This window comes from Monodelphis domestica, chromosome 2 (assembly GCF_027887165.1).
Source record: "Monodelphis domestica isolate mMonDom1 chromosome 2, mMonDom1.pri, whole genome shotgun sequence".
Taxonomy (NCBI): Eukaryota; Metazoa; Chordata; class Mammalia; order Didelphimorphia; family Didelphidae; genus Monodelphis; species Monodelphis domestica.
This window is the reverse complement of record NC_077228.1, coordinates 443,210,372-443,228,345: the sequence shown is the minus strand read 5'-3', so window position 1 is coordinate 443,228,345 and position 17,974 is coordinate 443,210,372. Positions and strand designations below refer to the sequence as shown.

Below are 17,974 nucleotides of genomic sequence, written 5' to 3'. Positions count from 1 at the left end.
CAAGGAATAATTTTCTAAATTGACTAAATAAATTAAAAAAAAAAAACCTTACCTTTCATCTTAGAATCAATACTGTATAATGGTTTCAAGGCAGAAAGTGGTAAGGGCTAGGCAATGAGGGTTAAGTGACTTGCCCAGGGTCACACAGGTAGGAAGCATCTGAGGCCAAATTTGAACCCAGGACCTCTCATCCTTGGATCTAGCTCTCAATCCACTGAGCCACCCAGTTGCCTCCTACTGAGCTCATTTGAAAAAATAGTTTATGTTCTCAGCAGGAAGAGTAATAAGCCTTCAATAACGTACTAACCACTAGCCATAAAAATTAAGTTACCCCAAAAGTTAAGTTTTCTTCTACTGACTACACTGGTCCAATTCATAATATTATATTGACGAGGTGAGGCAGAAAACACAATACAATACCTTATAAAAACCTTAGGCAAGTGAATTAAAGAAATATGTTTATCTCAATCTTTATATAAAGTCCAGATCCAATTTCTCTGAAACATAAAGGAATTGTCTGATGGTATGATGAATACTGAACAATGGAAAGGACAAATGGAAGGATAAAAAGTCCTTCAGGAAACTGAGAAAATTAGCTGCATGTGTAATGTGAGACTAAAGCAACAAATAGGTTTTGTGGGAGAATACTGCTGAGATTCAGTCATAAGTATGGCCTGTCTGTACAGCAGAATTATTATTACTAAATGACCCCATTTCCTGTTGTCAGATTTTTGAGACCAGGAGACTACTACTCAGCACTGCCAACTACCTTTTGCCAATTCCAATTCTTCTTATACATTCTTTTAGAGGGAGCTGTATAAACTATATTTCACAAAATAAACTCCCTTCTTTAGTGTGTGATGTTTATTATTATATTAGGGAAACAAGTGTAAAGTGACCTAATATCAAGATGGTAAATATGTTATAGGGGGAGTGGTAAATTGTTTGCACAAGGAACTTTATTAAAAAGCAAGGTAAAACAGGGCTTTTCCCTCTTTAAAAGGCCACATGCTATGTCCACTTCTGTAAACTATAATGTGGTAAGCAGAGTGAAATGTCCTGGTCAGAGCCCAGAGCTCTTCTGCTTCCTGGTGGTATGACCAGCAATGTCCATTTCCCCATCTCTAAAATAGGGACAGAAATGGCTGCCCCATTCCCCCCATCCTCCAAGCTTCTTAGGATGATGGCATATGTCTGGTCTTACTGCACTTCATCTGAACTCCACCTCCACGCTTTGGTAAGGGCTCTCCCTCAGGCTTGGAAGGTACCCTTCTCTGTCTGCCCCTTAGAAGATCTCTTGAGGACAGAAATCTTAGTCTTTATATTTCCTTTGTATTCTGTTGCCTGGCCCATAGTAAGAACTTGCTAAATGCTTATCACTGACTGGTGAATATGTACAAATATAGTGCCATCATCAATGATAACCAATTAGCTAGGGGAAAAACCCCAAATCTATCTAAATATTTTTTGTCTGTGCTTACTTAATATTTATTCCTAGTAAAGGGCAGCTATAAATAAAGCTGAGCAGTGAGTGTCCACCATGCTCCTTTTCCTTCCTCACAAATTTACCTGTGAAGTCTGGCACTGCCAGCTCTACATTTGGTAATCTAGATAAGAAGCTGTAGGAACACGCCATCTTATTTTATTTTATTTTATTTTTTTGTTTAGTCAAGAAGCATTTATTGAATATCTACTATTTGTCAGGCAATGTGCTAAAGATACAAAGAAAGGTGGGAAAATGGTTCTTGTTCTCAAGGAGCTCAGAATCTAATGGGGGAAATAATACATAAACAACCATATTTTTATGAACAAGCTAAACTGTGGAGAGATTAGCATTAAGGGGGATCATGAAATACTTCTTGTGGAAGATGGGATTTTAGATGGAACTTGAAGGAATCTAGGGAAGTACGGGGCAAAGATGAGGAGGAAGAAGATTCCAGGATTAGAGGGCAACCAGTGGAAATCTCTCTTCAGGAGACAAGAATGTCTTGAGCAAGGATCACAGAAACATGTTGATGTGCTGTGTGTAAACAGACTGGAAAGGTAGGAGGAAGCTGGATTGTGAAAGGATTTGAATGCAAAACATTATTGAATAGGGAGGTAACAGACAGGGGTGGTGAAAGACCTGAAGTGGGAGGTAATATAGTAGGGTGATGACAGTATCAGGGGAGAAAAGGGGGCATAGATGAAAGATGTTACTTAGCATCCCTGGTATCATAGACATATGTGTAATACTATCACTTATGTAGCTGTCTGTGATACAGTTTAGGATCTGAGTTAATAATCAAAATTAAGTTAGTTAAGAAATGAGTGCTTACTACTGACATCACATTTCTTATAATCCTCATAACCACTCTATAAGGGCAATTTTCTCTTTAGATGGGCAAGGAGGCCATTATTCATACTTGGTCTAGGGTACTGGGACTTAAATTTCCTATAAGAAGTTAGTGCTCCATAGGTTTGACAGAATTCATACTACAGTGAGAGTCGATGCATCTCTGGCTGTTGCCACCATGACAGATGTGGAAGCAGAGGGGAGCCTCATACAACTGAATTAATGTTGTAAACTTATAATTATCCTCTTCATGATTACTGAGTAGTCTTCTTTTGTTAAATATTTTACAGCATATGATTGTCTTAATTTAGTCCCAAAGTGAGCCAGAACCACTGGAACTGCCTGAGTTAGGCCCACCCCAAAATTTTAATTCATTACAAATTTTGTTACCTAAACACAACTGGGCCCTTGCCCTTTTACTCCAATTTCTCTTTGACTGTTGGTTCTTTATTTCCCTACAATAGCTATTCCAAACCTTTTCTCTTTAAGTTTCTCAAACTCTTCATTCTTCCCACCTTCCTCAGCAGATCTTTCCTCATATTTTACTGAGAACATAGGTCATTTATCATTTATAGGTCCATTCCTGTACTTTGTACCCTTGAGTCTATACTCTTCAATGCTCTCAAGTAGACTGCCTCTACCATACACAAATGCATATGTCCAATCAGACTGACTCTCTCCCTTCATTCTTCTGGTTGTCTGGATGTTCCTCAGCCTCCTTTGTTTAAACATCATCCATATCCTGTTCCCTAACTGGAGGTGCACCACATGGGTTTGTCCTAGGTTCTCTTTTTGAACTTACTGGATTCCTTGGGTTCAATGATCATCCCTGCATAAATGAATATCTATAGATATATCTTGAGCTCTCTGTCTGAATTCCAGTCTCATATACTTCAAAAGACCCTAATTCATTTTCCTGGGTCAAATTTCTTCTTCCCAAACCATTTCCCAAACCAGCTGCCAAAGTGATAGTCCTGGAGCAAGAGTCTGACCATGTTACTCCCCTGCTCAGCAAATTGTAAAATGACTCCCTATTAACAAATGGAATTAATTTTAATTGGCTTTCCAGTGGGTGCCTCAAACTCAATGCTTCTAAATGAACTCTTTCCCCTAAAAATTCTTAGAAAATCTCTTATTCCTGATGATGATGTCACCATAATTCCAGTCACCAAAGTTTGCTATCTCATAATCCTCCCTCAACCCACACATCCAATCAATCATCAGATCTTGTCCCTTCCATAATCTTCTTACAAACCTACCACTCCAGATTCTCACTCCATCTTGCTAGGACAAATCCAACAGCATATTTGCTCTTCCTGCTTCAATGTCTCTCCACACAAAGTGATTTTTCTAAAGCACAGGTCTGACTTATCACACCCATTCTACAGATGCTTCTGACTTCAGCATCAAATACAAACTTTTCTGTGTGAATTTAATACTCTTCACCATTTGATCTCAACCTATCTGTTTTAGCTCTATTACTTGTTTCTCTGTTCCACGTAATCTATGATCTAGCCTTACTAACCATTTGCTGTTTCTCACACCACACTCTCTTACCCCCTGACATGAAGCTTATCCTGGTCTCCCTGGCTGCTTAGGCAGCCTCCCAAGCTACCTTGCATCTGCTTTATACATATTTTGTATCTACATCCACAGGTGAGTACTTGTCTACCTCTGTGAAGTATAATAAGCTCCTATGGAAAGGCAAGGACTAGTTCTGTCTTAGTCCTAGTACAGTTCCTGGCACAGTATGTGCTTGATAAATTACACTGTCCAAATGTGTCTGTAGAAGCCACTTCACTTCATTTTGCTATTCCTGATGCTGCTCACCTTGGGATGCCTGACATAACTAGAAACCAAAGTGACAAAAGATAAAATTAATTCCCCTTTATGCCCCCCAAAATATGGTGCTACATATGTAGACTAATGAAATGAGCCATCAAACTTATTTCCATGAGTTTTAGATGTGAGACTAAATAAGAGCAAACATTTTTCTGTTTAAAATCCAAACACACACATTCTCAATCTTTTCTATTTTTTTCTTGGGACAAAACATTTTCTTCTATGTCTTTCCATGATATCCATTAAGTGGGCAAAGATTCTTTTAATCATATTTACATTTAACAGAAAAGGGGTCTCTTAGGCTTGAATAACAAATACCATTACTAAATTGAAGATCAGAATTTCTTCCTTAGTAAGGACATGCACAATGCTTACCTTACCAGTAACCATTTCAATCACAACACAACCCAAACTCCAGATGTCTGCAGCACGCCCATGTCCTTCTCCTTTTGCTCGTGTAATGACTTCAGGGGCCATGTATGCTTTTAAAACAACACATACATAATTTTAATGTATAGAAAACTCAAAGTAGATTATACTTTTGCTATGATTTGATACTAAATTAATTTTTCTTGTGCTGAGGATAACTATATATAGCAAAGGTGGGACCTGAAACCAAGGTTTTCATGACTCTTAAGGCCAGCACCCTGTGTCCACTACCCCATGGGACTTCTCTTTAAGTATATAACTTTACACTTATTTAAGTTACTCACAGATAAGCAAATGGACTCTTAAATAATTGTATAATAAGTGAAAAATATTTAAAGGGTAATGGAAGTTAAGGCTACTACTGAAAATCTGAAAATGAAGCTATGCACATTAAAATATAAGCTCATTTGTTAGTGGGAATTGTTTTAGTCTCTGTGCTTGGCACATAGCAGGGGCTAAATAATTTTATAGTGATTAAAGATAGGATGCTGTAAGTGACAAAAGAGGATAGGACCTGAACCTGTGATTTCAATGTATAAGGAAACTCCTTCTATCAAAACAGGTGGGTATTTTCTTTGATTAAATACTTAGTTGCTTAGAACACTTAGAGGAAAATACTTTGCCTAAGGTCACATACTATCAGACACACAACTTGAAACCAGTTTTTCCTGGTTTCAAGGTCAGCTCTTTTTCCACTGTTATGCTATTTTTCAAAATGATTAAACTATACATTTATAAATAAACTACAGTTTTCATTTTTTAATCAAATCAGAATTCAAAGGTGAAAAAAATGTCTGAATGGAATGTTTAAAGGAATTGTTCCCATTAAAGCATAAGTATTATTAAGCAGTTAGGTTTTATTGTTTTTGCTTCCTAATCACAAAAAATCTCCTTGGAATAAAATGATCATAGAAACTTAAAATTCATGACAGGTAAAAGTAGAGCATGCTTCAGTTAGCTATATATCCTAAAACTTAAAAAGATAGTATTTTAAGAAGCTAGGAGAAAAAGTAGGCCAAATATTCTAATCTCATGGAAGCTGATAAGAGAGGGACCAGGTGTTTTCAAGAAATTCTGGCACTGCAACTATAATGACAGAAGGAACATAAAGAAAGCAACATGGACACACGAAGAGCTCTTCAATGAGCTTAGATTTTAAAGGGATATATCCAAGAGTGTGCTAGATGTGGAAAAACATTTTAGAAATAGTTTGTAAAAGACAGGAATAACAGGACAAATGCAAAAGAGTGGCGTGGTTATGTAAAACAGAGTTTCAGGAAGGCTAAAGCCTGAAATGAAATGAAACTTGTAAAAACAGAAATGGCCTCTTAAAAGTAAGAATGCTTAGACTTGGTACAATGCAAAGAGATGGTCAGATAGGACAGAAGTACTAAATTTTTTATTTTGCTTCTGTTTTCTCTATGATGGAAAATAACTGTAGCTTTGAAGGTGAGAAATAGAAATGGATAAGAGTGAAGTGAAAAGTCAGATAAGTGATGGGGCTAAGCTGCCTTTCACTTGATAAAATCTCAGCCTAGATCAATTATTTTCCAAAGCTATATATAGTTCATTGGACTCTTATTAGTATTTTTGTTTAATTTAATTTCCCCCCAATTATATGTAAAAACAATTTCCAGTATTTTTCAAAGAATATTGTCTTGAATTCCCTCTCTCCTTCCCACCCTCCTGGTGATATTAAGCAATCTCATATAGATTGTGTGTATATATATAATCATGTAAAGCATTTTTCCATGTTATTACTTTTCTGGGAGGAAACTTAAACCAAAAAAATTAAGAAAGAAAATGAAAAAAGTCTGATTTGGTTTGGATTCAGACTCTCTCAGCTCTTTTTTTATCATGAGCCCTCTGGGACCGTTTTAGACTACTGTATTTCTGAAAATAGCTAAATTAGTCATAGATGTTCTTTGTACAATATTTTCTGTCACTGTGTAAAATGTACTTCTGGTTCTGCTTATTTAACTCTGCTTTAGTTTGTGTAAGACTTTCCATGTTTTTTCTGAGCTTCTCCTACTTATCATTTATTATAGCACAATAGTATTCCATTACAATCATTTACTACAGCTTACTCAGCCATTCCCTCAATTTCCAATTCTTTGCCATCAAAAAATGAGCTGCTTGAAATGTTTTTATAATATAGGTCCTTCCCCTTTTTATTTTTCATCTCTTTGGGACACAAACCTAGTAATGGTATTACTAGATCAAAGGGTATATAGGGTTTATAGCCCTTTAGAGGGCATAGGTTCAAATTGTTCTCTAGAATGACTGAATCAATTTCCAAACTCCCCCAACAGTGGATTGATGTCTCAATTTTCCCCATACCCCTCCAAGTTTTGCCATTTTCCTTTTCTGTAAAAAGAGCCAATCTGATAGGTGTGGGGTGGTGGTGGTTATAATTTTTGAAGAATCATGGAGAATGGAAAAGATTGCAATCAGATTAAAAAGGCAGATATTATCTGTTTCCAAGAAAGAAGGTAGATTTACATAAAGTATATATTCCTATATAGAATTTTAGGAGAAAAGGTTAACAAGCAATTAAGTAGGAAAGCAGTGATCATTAAGAAGCCATATAAATTCATTAAGGCCTTCAAGACATGTCATTAAATTTCTCTGATAAGATTTCTGGAATAACAAATCAGGAAAATGCTACAGATACAGAGTGCTTGAATTTCAACAAGATATTTGGCAAAAGACTTGTGATATCTAAATGGAAAAATGAAGGCTCATTAACATTTAGGTATATTTGGAAATGACTAAATGTCACTCAGAGCATTAAAAAGAATTTTTTTTTTCATGAAGGAGTCTAAATGGGCTTTTTTCGGATGGCTCTGCTCCTGATGCCTGTTCTGTTTTTTAAAATCAAAGATTTGAACATTAAATTTGCTCATGAGATGAAGCAGGAGAAAATACCATGAAGGAAACCAGAATCAAGAGCTCAAAGATCTGGAAGAGAGAGGCAGAATCCAGTAACATGAAACTGAAAACGGACAAATAAAAAAATTCTCCAAAGAAGTAACTTCTAAGACATGGAGATGTGGCAATCTGTGAAAGACTTGGAGACTTCAGTGGACTGAGATTGAGGTTCCACATAACCCTGCAGTGTGCCAGAGTATCCAGGGAAGCTAACAAGAACATAAACTGCAGTGATTATGTGTTGTATTGAGAATGAAGAAGGCAATGATCCCACTGAACTTCTGAGCAGGTCCATACATGGGGCATTGGGTTGAGTTTGGAGTATCATATTTTAAAAGGGCTTGCTAGTTAGAGTGTGTCTTGTGGCAAATAATAAAAACAATGAAAAGAACAGAAACCTTGTAACATAAATATGAATTAAGACAACTGGCACTATTTAGTCTGAGGAAAAAGACCTTTGAGGTGGGGCACCATTGGTATTTTAAAATAAAAAGAGCTATCTTATGGAGGAGAAGAGCTTTTTCTGTTTGGTCCTATAAGACACAACTAGAACCAGTAGCCAGAAGTTGCCAGGAGGTAGATTTTGGCTTAATATAAGGAAGAATGTTCTAATGTCCAGTCGTTCAAAATTACAATGGGCTGCTTTAGAAGAAAGAGGGTTTCCCATTATTGAAGGTGTTAAAACAGGCTGGCTGACCACTTGACAGGGATCTTGTAGAGGAGAATCCATGTTTCAGGCAGAGATCAGTTGAGATGACCTCTAAGGACCTACTAAGAATACCTGACTTGACAACCAGGCATTTCCTTACCTGCAGTCCCTAATGTACTGTTCACTTCTCCAGGCATAGTTTGTGCATTGTTTTTTAACTTGACTGAACATCCAAAATCCCCCAGTTTAATAAGTCCAGATGAGGTAAGGAAGATATTGGCTCCTGAAAGAGAACCAACAGTTGTTATTAAAAGTAAAGACAGGTTTTTATCCAAAGGTCAAGATTATCCAAATATTCAGAGATTACTTTAGTAGCCTTTCATAATCTTGGAGAAAGAAGTAGACTCTCACTATAAAGACCCAACTGTTGTGATCTTGCAAGGCCATTTGTGCCAATGACACAGCTACATAATTTATAGAATCTGTGTAGATGGTGGTAGTTGTCATAGCTACAGAAGAGGCTGCTACTGAACTTTAGAACAGGACTGAAAAAGAGCATGATGCAAGCTCTAGACCTTTGACAAGTAATAAATGTGGAATACACATCTTTCATTGACTCCATGTAGATCTTCAATGTGCCTATTTATGCATATTTTGTTTCTCTAATTAGAATGTAAGCTCTTTGAAGGCAAGGATTATTTTTGCCTGACACATAGTAAGTACTGAAAATATGCTTATAAATTGGCATTCTGTTTTCTATATAGAAAATGGAGGCCAGTGACTGAATGAAGCAATTGGAGCCCTTTTTTTCTTATCAGAAGTTAACAAAATATGGTTCTCAAAATAAGATATACCACCTTTGAATGCTACCATTCCAGCATGGTTTGTCCCATGATCCACCTTCTAAAAACTCAGATTAAATGTATACTTCAATGTTTACTATTTTTCAGGGACCTGGCTGAATACTGGTGATACAAAGAAAGGCAAAAGGCAGCCCCTGTCTTCAAGGAGCTTATAATCAAATAAGAGGTATTTGTGATGGGTGAAATCTGAAATAACTGAGGAAACAAAAGTTCAAACTTCTGAGCATATCAATAGTAATGCATACCAGTAGAACCAGCCCCCCCTCGGCTACTAGGAGATAAAGAGATTTTTATGCATTAAAAGAAAATAACTGACAGGATACAAACCAAGGATACAAGATTAGGCTATCTTATTTATAATGGAAAAAAGATTAGAGACTTTCCAAGTTTCCAAGTCAACAGGTATAATTCTCTGAAATTAGAAAAAGAGGTGCCTATCTCCCACCCCACCCCCACACATTCAGTGCCTATATGTGCCAGTCAGTCCAGGGCCAATCTGCAGATAATGTATCAATGTTCAGATCTGTTTGGGTTCTTATCAGGATAACCTAAGTCCTTATTTAAGTGTCTCTTAGCAATCCTTAGAGGTAGTCCAGTTTCCCAGCCATGCAGGGCTAGGTTCAAACTATGCAATGAAGTTTCCTCACAAGACAGAAATTGGACTACACTCATAATCAAAAAAATGGAAAACTGGGCTAGATCCAGAATTGAGTCATAAGAGTCAGTGTAGTTCACTCAATTTTCTTAGTTCCCTCAAATTAGAAATATTCCAAAATAATTCAGATACAATTTATAATACAGTAAGAATATAAGATTCAAAAAAAGTTGACATCCAAAAAAAGTGGTTAAGGGATGTTAACCTTACACATAACTAGGTATATAAAGTGAGGCTTCCTAGCAAAGCTGGCACCAAGACAGGGTCTTGAGAAAACAAATGAACTCAATAGGCAGAGAGATATGAGGGAAGGAGATTCTAGAGATGGAGGATAGGCACAAATACATGGATGCAGAATATGAGACAAAACATGCAAACAGAAAGTTATTCAGTTTAGTTAGGATATAAGCATTATAAGTGTGAAGACTAAAAATAGACTGTGGGATAAGGAGTTCCTATATTTTTGGATAAGCAAAGGAATGATCATCAAGACTTGTTAAGTGACCAAATGTGGTAGGTGAAGGAAAGGGAAGAATAAAAGATTACTCTGTGGTTTCAAACCTAAAAGACTGGGAGAACTGTGGAATATTCAATAAGGATGATAGCTAGAAAAATAGGCTTAGAGAATCAAATGCTGAGTTTGGAGACATCTATATCAAAAAAATCTATGCCAAGTAGAAATAGACAGATAAATAGGTTTTGGAAAGGTGATTACATTGAATTACATCTGCTAATACACCTGCACAAGGTTAGAGCAATCAAACTTAACTGTAACAAACAGCTTTAGTGCCAATGTTCCAACACCACGCAAGGCCTTAAGGATCGATCCACATGACATGTACTACTGACACACAGGACTAACTGGTTAAGCCAGTCCTGGAGCTATATGTGGCATCTGAGCAAGACATGGGACAATCATCTGTATGACCAACAGTATGGAATTAGGCAGTGTGATAGCTGTGCAAAAAATAATACAACAAATGTCCAGAATGGCATCAGACTATAATATAATCTGTTAAAATCAGGCAATATTCTGGTCAACTGAGGATGAGCCAGCCTTGAGCTTTTTTTAAAAACCTGAAATATTCTTGATTGTCAGTACTAACCAAAAGATTTGCATCAATATTGGAGGAAATGTTTGACATAGTTTAGGGGCTTCTAGTTCCAAATGAAGTTGGAAAAAAACAGTCTTTATTTCTGAGATCTCTGCATTCTGGGATTATGGCAAAGCATTTAGCCTGGTCCATGATGGATTTGAATTCTACAAGTTGGCTACCAAGAGCTAAAGAACAGGGTCATGTCCTTATGACAGTACAAATGCCATCTCTTTGTCTCTCCCCTCTTGGGCTACTTCAGTCCCCTCAGGACTTGATCTCACCTTTGATGTCCCTATGTACTATGCCGTGCTCATGTAGTACGTTAATAGCAATGGTGATCTGCTTGGAGTAGAGCCGAATGACATGTTCCTGAAGCCCCAGCCTTGATACTTCTTCCAGGGTGCCCTCATCACAGTATTCCATGAAAATATACATTTCCTCCTGGGGTAGAAACCAAGGTAAAACATTATTTTCTTCCAGTGCAAGTATAAATGTTCACTCTGGGCAATTCATAAAAAAGTCCTAAGCAAATCTCCTTTCTAATGGTATCATACAAGTCTTATTTTCTGCTTATTTTTAAAATGCTTACTTCTAACTCTTCTATAAGGACTTCTGCCTGTCTCTGTCTGGAATTATATAGCTATTTGGGTAACAATGCCTCCCGCAAGAGACATATAATAAGTTTTTGCAATCCTCCCAAATTGACTGCTTTATCATTTCAGACAGGGACCAACAGAACTGTCCATCAGATAGATTATTAAGTACTGAAACACATCCTTTTCCAATTTGAAAATTTTCAAGGAAAACGTTAAAGAGGACCAGAATCCAACTTCCACCAAAGTTCATGCTGAAATGAAGTGCTCCAGCAGTCGGGCTCTTCTCTTCACTGTTTTAGCATCTACTCTCAAGGGGAAGAAGTTTCTTTGGTGCTGTAAAAGTATATTTTACATCTTCTCTTACTTCACAAATGTTTAAGTAGAAGGAAAGTTTAATCAAGTCAAAAATACTTAACAGTCATTGTTCCAAAGGGGAAAAAAGACAATGTAAGTTCTTAGGGAAAAGGATACTTAGATGAATCTTCGGAAAGGCAGGATGGGTTTCAGTGCTTTATAATGTCGGGTTAATGACTACAATCTACAACTTACATTTTAGGAAGAATTCCTCTAGTTTCAGAGAGAAGGCAGAAATGATGTAACTCATGGAGATTTCCTTATAATTAGGCAAAGTTACTGTGCTCTGAAATGAGAAGACCTGTGATGTAGAACAGGACTCCATTTTTACCCTTACTGATTCCTCACTCAGAATTGCGAGTGTGATTAATGTTGGCTTACTCTATGAAGCTCCACACCAAAATACCGAACCAAATTGGGGTGCTTGATGCCTTCAAATATTTTTAGTTCATCTGCAGTCTCTTTGATAGTTTTATGGTCATTTGGCTGAAATCGAATCTGCAAAATTGAAAATGTCAATTACTGTTGCTATCATCACAAACTAGAAAGCTATAATGTGAAATAATGGGTTTGCAAAGCCATCTGTTGGCATATTCTGGTATCACTGAAAAGAAAAAAGCAGCAGTATTGGTTACTGTGAAAGAGAATTCTTTATTCTATTGTCTATCCTGAGTTAACCCTAACTTAAGTACCTCACTAGATTGTGAAGACAGGATTAACTCTCCTTTGTCTACTTTTTGATTGAATCAACCAAAGCTTGAACTAGGTAGAGGAGCTTGCAAACCATTTAGTGAATTCACACCCTCAGAAATTCAATCAGCCAGGATGAGGATTCACCTCTCCAGAAGGTGAATTTTAGAAAATTCATGCCCTTAGATGAGAACTTAACCTTCAGAAGGTGAGAAGCCCATCCCACAGACACTGCCTTCCCTGGGCAGTGCTAGACAATTTGGAAACTGTAATTGACCCCTGTGAAGAGGGGAAGGGACAAGGAACCACCATAAAAATCACAAAATCCTTCAGCTTGAGTGAGATTGTCTTTGAGAAGATAGTTTGAAGAGAGTGTCTTCTGAAGATAGTCTTTTGACTAGGAAGAGTCTTCCTCTTTCAGGGAGCTTTGCTGGAGACTGTGGCTTAATCATGGACTCTAAGCTCTGCTTCAACTTAGACTCTGACTCCTAGACTATTTCATTGGGTGAGTGAAAGGCTGACTCCCTTCCTAGTTTCCTAAGAGACTAGTTTCCATCTTGGAGGAAGCTGCATGGTTACTCACTACCGGCCCTCCTGGCTGAGGACTAGTATAGGTATTTTCTATAACCTCTTTCACATTTCCCCACTTTATTGTTTCCCCTCTATTTTGGTAAATAAACTTCTGACTTGAGATAGAATAATCTTGGCAGCTACATTATTTCATATAATTTAAGTACAACCATTAAATTTAACTGTTACATTACTTGTATCAGTAATTCTGGATTTTTTAAAAGCCACAACTGAATTATTACTAAGCATATCAATGTGCACATTTTAGAATTTAGTACATTATTCTCTGGTAGGCTAATTTTCACAATTTCAAATGTATTATCAACCACTAATATTTATGAAGCATATAAGGTACTGAGGTATATAGTCAGAAGATGCTTTTTGCCTTTAAGATGTTAATAATTTAGTTGAGAAGACAGGATGTACTTATAAAAAAGATCAACAACATGGGTTAACAGATCAGTAGCACAAATGAATGTCCCAGGAACTGGAAGAGGAAATTATTATTATTATAGATTGATATAATGATAGAAAGATTCATGGGGGAGAAATGAAATGAATCTGAACATAAGCAAGACCTTCTAAGACAGGTAAGAATGAGATCAAAGTGGAAAGAGAGAGAATGGTATAGAATTAAAAATGTAGATAGTATATGGCATGTTCCACAAGGTGGCTAGAGTAGTTTATATAGTGGGAGAAGGAAAAAATCTTGGGTTAATAGTATTTGTTAGGCTAAGGAATTTGGGCTTTATTTTGAAGGCAGTTCTGAATCACTGAATTTCCCAGCAAATTAATACCACAAAAAAAGCAAAGTGTGGGGAAGATTAAGTCTAGATTGGCTGAGTGGTGAGAGGGGAATGATTAAAAAGGAGACTATTTAGGACACTATTGTCAAAATTTAATGGGACAACAGCCTAGACTAGGGGAAATAAAAGAAGATAACCCAAATCCAGAAAATGGCAATGGGGCAGTAAGTCTTTAAATTATTCTATTAGACATTAACAGTAACTTGGAAATAAGAAAACAGTAATAGCAAAAAAGTAGAAAATCAACTCTTCTCTTCAAACATATTTTCTTCCTGGTTTTTTAAATTTTAAAATGTCAATATAAGCAATAGTTTTCCTTTTTTAAAAAAATAGATTTTTTTTCATCTAAATTTCTTTGGAAGAGTTTTTTAGATTTTTTTTATCCTCAAATAGCATTTCTGTAAATCTGAAGGAAATTAAATCATATTATTTTGCCAATAAAGAGTGAAAGACAGTGTGAGACCTGCCTTTAATGTATTCTTTACTATAATAAATATATTTATGTTGACAAATAAACAGAAATGAAGCTGTATATAATTCTTCATAAGATTATCCTTAAAATTTTTAAATAGGATAATTGGAATCATAACTATAAAAGACCATATAGAATATCAATGCCAATCCCTTTATTGAGGTCCAGAAAAGGGTTATGAACATATATCACTGTATCAGAGTTCTTTTTTTTAATCTTTGATTTTAAGTTGGTATAAAGAAGAATAATTTTTTTCCATTTTTTGAGTATCTTATAAGACACTATTAAAGTGTTTCTTTATGTGATTTCTTACCTCCCCAAAATGTAAAGTTTTAGTGCTACCCCAATAAATAAACTATGACAGAGAAGACAGAATACTCACTTCTTTCATTGCCATTAATTCACCAGTATCAACACTGATACAAGTATAGACTTTTCCATACTGACCTTCTCCTATAAATAAAAGAGAAAAACAACAACAAAATTTATATATTACAGAATATGAATTGAAAACTTTAAGTTTTAGAGATAGGGAAAATAAAGGTCAGAAAACCAGCAGCCCATAATCTGTCAGTGGTGGATAAAGTCAAGAATTAGTAGCTAGAGGCCTCGTGACTCAATAAATATAAGTACTGTTTTCATTAGATAATGTTATTAGGGACATAGGTGAAGGCAAAATGACTTTAGAAAACTAATTTTAAGGTCTCCCCAGAATTCAGCAAAAAACCACATAACAACAATCAATACTGTAATCACCACTTCCATCTAAGATGAAATATATTCTTTTTTCATATGGCACATGGCCTGATGATTAGCCAAAAGACACAAGACAACATTCTCTATGGAGAATTTTCACACCGAGATATTTAAACTTAGCATGATGTTGTGACATTTATATTTACATATCTATACCTCTAACTTTACTGCATTATTTTAATTCTCCCAATTTCTGTATCATTTATATAATTTAAATTTCTTTCAGAATGTTACCTAGTTAAAAATATTTTGGATAACCCTCAGTCTCCCCTGAATGGAATGTGATATATAACAATACATAGAAAAGGACCCTTTTAACTCACGTTCTATGACTGTATTTTGGAATATATTCATATGGCTCTATGAAATGCACTGATCATTGACATGTTTTAAATTTATTCTTTAATATAAGCTAACTGTTACTTGTAAATGTTATTGAATAAAAATGCTATATGGGGCTTAAAATTTTAGAAAGAATCCTAAATTTAGGTAATGTCTGTACATTAATTAATATCTCAATCTCCCATGATAGATCTTGAACATTTGAATATCTAGGAAAAAATCAGAAGTGAAGGCAAACTGGACCTATGATGACTACAGATGTGAGAACTTCTTGACCAAAAAAGAGTTAGAGAAACTCAATTTTCATCATATTAAACTGAAAAGCCTTTTGAACAATAAAAACAAATACAATTAAAATTAGAAGCAAAATAGCTTAACCTGATGGGAAGAACATTTCAATGCATCTCTCTGATAAAGATTTGATATTCAAGATGACCGATACAAGAACAAGAACTATTTCCTAAGAGGTCAAAGGATATGATTAAGCAGTTCTCAAAGTAAACTCTCAACAACCATATAAAAAAATTCTCCAAATCACAAGCAAAAATAGAAACACAAATTAAAATCAGTAAGTTCTCTCTTATATCCATTAGATTGACAAAGAGAAAAAAAAAGTAGTGAGAAAATTTAGAAAGGCCTTTAGAAAATGCATTATTGGTGGATCTATGAATTAGTCCAGTCATTCTAGAAAATTATTTGGAATTATACTCTCAAACCCATTTAACTGTATAAACTCAAACTCAGCAATATGACTACTAAGCTTAGACTGGAAAAAAAAATTCAAGAATCTAAAGGGGCTCACTTTACAAAAATATTCACAGTAGCAAAGGGTACATGTATTGTAGTAAAGACTGGGAAACTAAGGAAGTGACCAACAACTGATGAAAGGCTGAAATTAGAATATTATTATGTTACACATAAGAAATGAAATGATAAGATTCCAGAGAAACCTTGAAAGAGCTGTGAAGGGAATAATTTAAATGGAAAACAACAGGTTTATAGAGGATCCATGGAATCCTGGGAAAAAAAGAAATGGGTTTTTGCAGGCTAGCAAGGGGAAAGATGTTTTCCAACCAGATATTTACTCTGTATGAACTGATGTAGAATAATATGCATAGAACCAAATGATCAACAATGATTTCAACACTCAAAAGAAAAACAAAGACTTAAGAACTTTGAGTGATGCAAGGGCCAACAAGGACTCTCAGATAATAATGAAGGATGAACTAATCATGCTTCCTGACAGAAAGGCATAGAGTTTAAAGCATACAATTTTGGGGGCCTGACCAATGCATAGATTTGTTTTGTTCAGATGTGCTTGTTTGATACAAAAAAGGGTATTTTTGTTTATTTCTTTTATTGGTAAGGAAGAAATGAGTGTTCTAATAGAACTGATGACAAAAAAGGGAAGAAACAGTGCTAATGAAGCGTTTTAAAATTGCACAGAGGAGAAAATAAAGAAATTCAACAGGATACAGAGATGAGCAAAGCAATTCTGGAACTAACCTGAATTTATTATATGCTTTATGTGAAATATTTCACATTTATTATTCTATTAGAATGACGACAACACTAGAAAAAGAACCACTAGTTGCTTCTTATAGCCTACTCCTTACCCCTGCCCTCCCAATAACAAAATAATCAACATGAAAGCTTTCCTTTCATTTAGCTATAACTGGAAACACTGGGAATTTCAAGAAAACTTATTAATTCATTTTTTGTGAAAATCTAAACTCTTTTTTAAAAATTGAGTTTCTTTTTCTAAGAAAATAAAAATAAACAAAATGAAAGTATAAAACTTCTCTCTATAACATCATAAAAATCCTATGGAGTAACCAGTTCAAACACCTATGTCATGTCACCTGGAAATTTAATTATGGTAGTTAGAAGGATTTTATATATCTAAATTATATCCAGTTTTTTATCCATATTTATTCAAAGATATACAGGGTACACAACACTCATCTTTTTGGCAAACACAGCATTTATCTCTTCTGAGATACCATAAAGCAATGGAATTTTCTATTAAAACTAGGAAGGTCATTATATTAAATACTTTGTTTCTAAGCTCTACTGTTCATTATTTGTAAAAAATATTTTAAGAGTCTCAATTATTTTTCAAATAAAGATGAATGGGAGGAGCAACTCAAAGAAGTAGGCTATAGAAGTTGATAGATTTACATAGATAAAGGAGAATCCACATAGATTAAGTAATATTTCCTTTTTTCTAGTACTTATAGTGGGGAGGGGATCTAAAAACAAAACAAAATAAAAACTGGCACACTGATCAACGTAGTTAAGAAAAGGTGGATCAAATATAAACAAAATTTTGACATTTAGAAATAAGTATACAAATTATTACTTTTTTCTCCTTTTCTTACCCCTTACCAATTTTATTTCCTCTCTGCCATTTGAAGGTCACCTTCCGTAATCCAACGTGCATGACATTATCATAGGATTTGGGGGTATCACAAACTTGACCAATGATATTCTTCCTTCTCATTTCTCGATAACGTTTTTCTTCGAATAATCGAACTGACTTTTGCACAGCTTCTATGGGTCCTTGTTTAGAAGCAGTATCTGAGGA

At 35.3% G+C, this 17,974-nt stretch overlaps 1 protein-coding gene across 11 annotated transcripts in view; it reads right to left on the bottom strand.

The window, feature by feature from the left end:
- MAP3K4 (mitogen-activated protein kinase kinase kinase 4) overlaps positions 1 to 17,974 on the bottom strand; it is a 216,830-nt gene that overhangs the window by 7,456 nt on the left and 191,400 nt on the right. For 10 of the 11 annotated variants that reach the window (XM_056814361.1, XM_007484860.3, XM_007484859.3 and 7 more), the window contains 6 exons: positions 17,776 to 17,967; positions 14,672 to 14,742; positions 12,133 to 12,249; positions 11,083 to 11,242; positions 8,347 to 8,469; positions 4,553 to 4,659 (listed from right to left, as the gene is read on the bottom strand). In XM_056814361.1, the coding sequence (XP_056670339.1) occupies positions 4,553 to 4,659; positions 8,347 to 8,469; positions 11,083 to 11,242; positions 12,133 to 12,249; positions 14,672 to 14,742; positions 17,776 to 17,967 (770 nt within the window). Of the gene's footprint in view, positions 1 to 4,552; positions 4,660 to 8,346; positions 8,470 to 11,082; positions 11,243 to 11,946; positions 12,038 to 12,132; positions 12,250 to 14,671; positions 14,743 to 17,775; positions 17,968 to 17,974 lie in introns of those variants that run through there. The other variant, XM_056814363.1, reaches the window with a different exon arrangement.